Consider the following 7,500-nt stretch of genomic DNA (forward strand, 5'->3'; position numbering starts at 1 on the left):
ATCGATCCTCAAATAATCCCTCATCTCAGTAGTACAGTGTATGAAGAGTAACGAGCGAGGTAGATTAGATTACGCTAAACATTCATGTTCTCTGAAATGGCGTTCAGGAAGTTAGCAAGTTCACGCGTAGGAGATCTACTGAACCAAACGTGGAACGTTTCATCTAAAAAATGTTTGCACAAATATATTCTCAAACAGTGAGGACTTCATTTCCATACAAACTGTCAGCGTCTCATATATCATAGCACGCATGCACAAACCTTCCTCACACAACCCTATTTATCAGTCAGACAACACAAAGGACAATTAGATCAGATGGAAACATCCATACAAGTGCAAAATATGTGGTCCTGAATCGTGTGTGTGTGTGTGTGTGTGTGTACACTGAGCTGCTAGTTTATTATAGATGACTTGTACGTAAAACGTCGTCATCTCAGCGTACGTATGTACAGGTGGGTGTTTACCTGTTCTGACTAATCCAGCTGTTGTTCTTGTAGTGAGTGAACATCTAGACTCGCCTACATGTGTCATTAGTGTGTGTGTGTTTTTTCGAGCATGCTTTCTGACTCACCAAGCTTTCTTGTCTTTTGTCTCTATGTGCACTGCGGCTCCTGATTCGAGCTAGTGGGCCATCTACAGACGTCTCCACAGGAGCGGGTCTCTGGTGAACGCTTCTCGATCGCATTCGTGACTGCTCCTAAAAACACACACACACACACACACACACACACACACGATCCATTTCACAAAAAAAAAGCTTGACCTCAAAAATCAACTGCATTCCGAGATGTAATTTACTTCTGTAACCAATACCAAATCTTATATAGTATGTCCCAACCCTGCTATAAACGAGCTGATAAGAAACAAAGCAACACGCTGTGAGGTCAACTGTTTTTTGTTTTTTTTACTGCTTATGGTTGACCGGAGAAGAAAAATATACTGTCAAGCAAAGCCAACCTAAAAACTTTGCCTGAACTCCTTGTCCTGAGCAGAAGACAAGCTAATCAGCATTAAATTTGCTAACCGTAAGCTCTCACTCATTCCTAAAGCACTCACTCAATCACAACCTCAAGAGTAGGTGATGTAAGTTTTAGTACCCACTCACCTGAGATCCTGTGCTCCTCTGCCGTATCTGGCTCGGTTCCTGGGATGCCGTCTCCCAGCTTGGGGTCCAGATCGGTTCAGTTACCGGTGGAGACAAGGGAGTCTGGTTTTCCTTCCTATTACTAGTAAAAAGACCATCTGCAGTCAGATTTCTCTCTGGGGTTAAAATGTGACCCACTGAAGGTATGGGCCCAGGAGACAAACTAGGACTCATGGGTCCTGTAATTCGGTCTTCATGTCGCTGGAGTATTTGTTCCAGAGTGGACGGTCTACCACCAACAGGCCTTTTGGAGCTTTCTGTAGAAGAGAGCCATAAAGGTTCGTCCACAGCTACCTCCCTATGTGATGTACCAAAGACGTCAAATGGGTGCTCTCTATGGGTCCAGTCTGGGGTGACAGTCTGGGATGGCATTTGGGGTTTAGGTCTTTCTGTGGCAAAGCCTTGAAGCCCTGGTTGGTTCAGAACCTGGGGCTGAAGTGGAGGTGGAAGTCTTGCTTGTTCTGAAAGGGCAGGTTGAAACGGAGCGTGCAGCTGAGACTGAGGTGGTGTATCTCTTTGGAGGTTCTGCAACAAAGATTGAGGATGAACTGGAGACACTGATTTGGCTCCACTGGTTTGGGTCATTGGGTTGGCTCTAACCGAATCCAAACTTGAGAATGCGGTCATTCCAAAGGGATCCACAGGAACTCCAGGTTGTGTCTGATTCTTGAAAGAATCAACGTCCAAAATTGATGGTTTGTAAAGTTCCTCTTCACGATTTGTAGGCTGCCTCCATCTGGGTGTCGGGCTCTGATCGCTGCTCAAACTTGTACCAAACCGATCCCCCAGAGAAACATTATCCAGGTCCAGCACCTTGGGTCGCAGAGGAGATTCCGGAGTTCTCCTTTCCTGTTCAGTCTCTCTCTGCCTTTCATCTATTCTTTCCTGTTTCTTCCTGGTGGTCTGTTTCTCCCGGTCATGCTCTTTATGAAGTTGGAACTCAAGAAGCTGATTCCTCTCAAGTTCCTGGATCTTCTTGAGATCATCCATCTCTCTCTGTTTCTCCCTTTCCTGTGCTTTCTGTCTCTCTGACTGCATCCATCTCTCCATCTCCTCTAGTTCTTTCTGTCTCTCCATCTCTTTCTGCCTTTCCTGTTCTTTCTGTCTCTCAAGCTCTATCTGTCTTTCAAGCTCTCTTTGTTTTTGTCTTTCAGTTTCTTGCAGCTTAATTTGTCGTTCCATCTCCAGGTGTTTCTCATACTCCCTCAGTTTCATCCTTTCCTCCTCTAGCAATCTCTCCTTCTCTCTCTCTAATTCTTTCTGTCGTCTCTCAGCCTCCCTCTGTTGCTCAAGCTCTCTCTCAGCTCTTCTCCTCTCGTATTCCATTTGGATTTGTCGTTCCATTTCTAATTGTTTCTGCCTTTCGATTTCCTTTAGCTTCTCCATTTCTCTCTGACGTTCCATCTCTTTCTGTCTCTCCCTCTCCCTTTCCAACTCTCTCTGCCTCTCTCTTTCTTTCTCCAACTCTCTCTGCCTCTCTCTTTCTTTCTCCAACTCTCTCTGCCTCTCTCTTTCTTTCTCCAACTCTCTCTGCCTCTCTCTTTCTTTCTCCAACTCTCTCTGCCTCTCTCTTTCTTTCTCCAACTCTCTCTGTCTCTCTCTTTCTTTCTCCAACTCTCTCTGCCTCTCTCTTTCTTTCTCCAACTCTCTCTGCTGTTCCAGCTCCTTCACCTTTTCATACTCTGCTAGCTTTTGTCTCTCCAACTCCTGGTCCATTGCTCTCTGATATTCCTTCTCTTTTTCTTGTACTCTCTGCCATGGTGTCCCCTCTCTACCCTCTCCAATTTGCAGCCCTTCTGGTGAACTTTTCTTATAAGCAAATTCCAACGAGGGGTTCCTTCTCATCGACGGCACTCGATTGTGAAAACTCCTTCGTCCTGCTTTCACAGAGAAGTCCTCGAACGCCGTCTCGGGGTTAAGTCGGTCTTCAGCCATCGGTCTGGCCTCACTCCTAAACATCTCTTCTTCGTCTCTTCCTGCTCTCTGGTGTATGGTCTCGTTTAATTGACCTGTAACAGCGAAATAAGTCGCTCTCGGTCTTGTTATTTGCTGATCCATGGTTTCTGGTACCTTTGTTGGCTGTCTATAAGCTGCAGCATTTTCTTTTTCCATCTCTATCTCATTTTCTAGCTCGACTTCTTCAATGTCTGCTTTCGCAGCTATATTGATCTCCATCTGCCTCTGAAGTTCCTCTTCCATCTTCCTCACCATCTCCTTTTGCTTTTCCATTTCCGAATCCTGTACTCTATCGATATACGCATCGTCCCATTTTGGCAGCGCTCCCACTCTGAGATATCGTGTGTTACTCTTCTCCATAGCAGAACCAGTCGATTGTCTTTCTTTACCTTTTAAGCTACTAGACCCCACTGTATAGCTGTTCTCTTCATTTCCTAGAATCCCGTCATTCACAGAGTTTTTCTTTTCCCCGGTGTTGGACCTTCGAAGAGTAAGAGCCTTTTCTTCCAGATGGGCAGCCGGAATGTTTTCGCTAACTGCACGACTCTCTTCGACTGCCATCACCATGTCAAAAACATGATCGATGCGTTTTGGACTAGAAGGAGATGCCAAATTCTGATACGTAGCCTTGACCAGAGATCTGTCATCTTCATCGTCCATACTACTTGATAAACTGATTCCTTTTGTCCGAAGAGAGAGGCTGCGTCTGGGTTGGGGCTTCACCGAGCCAGAGTTAGCATCCTCCATCATTTGGACGCTGTGTTTCTCCACCACATTCTCATAAAGTGATGCTCTGACAGTCTGGACACCACTGGGAGCATTAGCAGGCAAGTCCGGCTCTTCCTGTGGCTTTCTCTGCCCAGCTGAAGCGAAGTCCTTGGGCTGAAAGATAAATATTTGTTTTCAGAGTCACATCAGTTATGGATAAAAGAGCTTAATATACACATGCGTGATAACATATGCTTCTTTGGTTCTGGAACTAAAATTATCATCATAATAAAAGGACCAATAGCAGGCTTCACATATAATTATAGGCTTCTCCAGCACAGGTGGTGAACGCTCTTTTCTTCAAGTTGCATAAGTGTTCTCTCTTCAGTTTCTTCACGGAACACCAAAGAAAGCCCAATACTACATGCAGAGAAAATGTGGAAGTTGTTCAAATAAAATAAGCTGAGCTGTTTGAAGTGTTAAGGGCTTCACAGTACAGACAAAACTCTGTACATAACACTATAAATCATACTGGTTATAAATCCTTGTGCTTTGAGTTAATTGAACAAACAAGTTCTGCGGGATCTGATGTCCAAGTTGGTCTACTGTGACTGTCTGTCATCTTCAAAGCGAAGGTCAATTTAACAATAGCACAAAATACTGGACGGACTAGCCATGAAACTCACAGGCAAACCAGCATGACCTTTTATTAAAATGAACCAGTGGCAAACTTCACTTGAACTATGGAAAAGAGTATTCAAATGAGATAATAAAAGCTGAGCTCCTCATGTGAACATTAATGTAGAGGGGATCAAAGACAGAACAACAAATAACTTGCTTTGGTGCTTGAGTGATGCAGGACAGTGAAAGAGAAATCTGTGTGTACTCAGATACAGCTCCTAAAGCTGCTCTATCAAAGCCACCATGGCGTCTCTCTCAGGCTAACCTTTACCACGCTTTTTTTGGTTGGTCTTTTCCAGAATATGACTCAACTCAGCTCGGGTTACACACCTGTCGTGTACCACACCTCTGTGACATCAATGCTGCCTTTTTCAAATGAGTCCAACCCGTTTTTATTTCTTTTTTGTTTCCCCACTCGCTCCCTTCACCCTCACTGTCTGTTTAGGCTTTTTCTTCTTCTTCTGGTCAGGACTGTGGTCAGTTATGACTAATCATTTCGGGTCAAGCCTCTACTGCACTGTGAGGAGTTTCTGGGGAAATTTCACTGTGTATATAGTAAAGCACAGATTTAAGTGGATTATTGATGAACAGATTACAACAAAAAGTTTAGTTTAGGAAAGGAAAACGACCCAAAAAAAACAAAACAAAACAACAACATGGAAATGAAAAGGTCACGAATATGTAAAATAGAGTCTGACCTCACACAGAAACAAGGTTAAAGTTCAGAAGAAAGCTTACACAATCCTTCAGACTGCTCGAGTTTACTAACATTACGCTCTCAGTTTATAGATTGCTTAAAAAATAGATGCTTATTTTTTTTAGTACAAACTTCTCTGTGAAACCTATTTTTTAATCCTAATTCTCTTTCCTGTTGGAAATTTCCAGAATAAAAAAATAATTATTTAACGTCCAGAAGTTCATTAAGTCATTCTACATCGCTAACGTGATAATGTGATAATCTACTGAATCTATTCAACTCGATCGATATTTACATTAAGATGTCATGTCACAATTATTCAGCCAACTAAGAAATTATTTTTCCTTTTCATTTATCATTCATTTAATATTTTTTCAGGTCATATATTTTAACTCAGTATTCGATTTAAATCTACTTTTATTCTTAATATAAAGATAAAATATTGATATTGTGGTAAAGTTTCACAATACAATTTTCTAAAATACCAGGAATCAATCATTTTTTAGAAGATGATGATTTGAAGAAATTTAATGTTTAAAGCTGTAACAAAAAGAAAAAAAGAAAAACAACCTTATAGAAATATAAATCTCATATTAAAATTTTCTATATTGTTAGTGCTTTACTGGCAACATATATTCAGCAAACCAAAATATCATGGACATTCTGATCTGATCACATATCCAAGAAATGCCATTTTATCAAATCACCTTAATCCTTAAAATCACTCTCAACTCTTTCAGTTTTTAAATATAGAAATTCAGATTATTAAATATTCCAAACGTAACATCATGCTCTACCATCTAATCTGCGATGTCTATTCAGATAAATCTTTTTTTTCTGGTTCTGAGGTAAGCTGACCTGGTGAGAATAAGACACAGTGGTGGTGTTGTCCTTTACGCTGACCTTTGGAGAGTGGCAGTTATCCGAGTAGCGTGGTTTTGATAAGGAGAATGTTAAAATCTCGGTCAGATTGTTGCTTCCGAGCGTTTCTGTAATCTTACTCAACGGCTGTTCTTATCTTAAACAAAACAAACATCAAAAGCCGAATCTGCCACAATTTCCTGTTTTGTCGAATTTAGTCAATCAGTCCGTTTAGCAATTCCGTTTAGCACTGAGGCTACGAGGCTAACATAACCTGCGACGCAAACTCACAGTCTCTGGATTATCATGGCTTACCATTACACTCACCTGAAAGCGCTATGAACGCTTTATTTCTAATGCAGACTAATTCAGGCATTTTATAGAACTCTGGTGTTAATATGCAAAATAATGGCTTCCGAGGAACAATGCTAAGCTGGAGGCTATATTCACCTTGTAGCTCCAGCTGAAAGCTTTAAACTTCAGACATCAAAACATCTGGACTAAATATGGCACAAAAACACAAACGTTTCACTTTTATTGTTGAGGCTTTAACCCTTAGTGTGTGGTTTCTAGTTGGTGCAAGTTCTCCCACCTTTTTGTCCAGTTCCTCAACTCCTTCCTGGACACTTTTAACCTCACTGGAGGTCGTGTTCTCCGCATCTGACGCAAAGCTGCGAACAAATCAACGTTAAAACGTTAGCTAATGTTAATCAGACAAGTTCTACATGTAAAGGTAAACTGTGGTATAATGGGGTTGTTCTACAACATGGAATGCAACTATATTTGGATAAAACGTGTCATTTAGCAGAAAATGGAATTCTTAAATCCACAGATATTTGACACTGACAAACAAATTTAATAAAAAGCTAAAAGTAAACACATGGTTCAGGAGAACAGAAAGAGAAATGAGCAGCAGTGTCATATGTCAGAACATCCTGGACATTCTTCAAGCTGTTCATTCAAAATATGCTACGTGTTTGACCAGATGCCACTTGTGGTGACAACCTGTGTACATAAACACCATCAGACTTTCCTTAGTACTGTATATTATGTATATCTGAAAGAAATGCCTACCGTTTTGTTCTATCTGTTGGAAGTGGGCGGGGCTTAATCTGAGGCTTCTGGGGTGGAGCCTGTGTGGTGGACATATCCTCGGTCAGCTCTTTGATTCGCTGTTTCACTCCAACAACTCCATCCGTGTCTGAGATCGGTGGCACTGGAGAACGAGGCTCAGCACCTCTGGTCGCAGGAACCGACAACGTGGAAGAAGACGAGTCCATAAGGAGACTAATCCTCCTCTTGATACCACTTCCTGTTCTTTCCAAACGCTTTGCATCCTGCCCTTCCGCATCCTTCTTCCTGAAACTTCTTTCTAAATCTGTGTGGTCCTTCTCTCTCCTCCTAACGCCATCTTCCGGGGCAGGAGTCTCTGGTGTGTTCTCCTTGCTGTCTC

General features: G+C 42.0%; 1 protein-coding gene across 5 annotated transcripts in view; it reads right to left on the reverse strand.

The window, feature by feature from the left end:
- si:ch73-138n13.1 (titin homolog) overlaps positions 1-7,500 on the reverse strand; it is a 64,563-nt gene that overhangs the window by 38,122 nt on the left and 18,941 nt on the right. For all 5 annotated transcript variants that reach the window (XM_058390099.1, XM_058390097.1, XM_058390096.1 and 2 more), the window contains exons 3-6: positions 7,122-7,500; positions 6,640-6,718; positions 1,106-3,982; positions 572-697 (exon numbers count right to left, since the gene is read on the reverse strand). The exon at positions 7,122-7,500 is cut by the window's right edge and continues 744 nt beyond it. In XM_058390099.1, the coding sequence (XP_058246082.1) occupies positions 572-697; positions 1,106-3,982; positions 6,640-6,718; positions 7,122-7,500 (3,461 nt within the window). The remainder of the gene's footprint in view (positions 1-571; positions 698-1,105; positions 3,983-6,639; positions 6,719-7,121) is intronic.

This window comes from Hemibagrus wyckioides, linkage group LG05 (assembly GCF_019097595.1).
Source record: "Hemibagrus wyckioides isolate EC202008001 linkage group LG05, SWU_Hwy_1.0, whole genome shotgun sequence".
NCBI classification, from domain to species: domain Eukaryota; kingdom Metazoa; phylum Chordata; class Actinopteri; order Siluriformes; family Bagridae; genus Hemibagrus; species Hemibagrus wyckioides.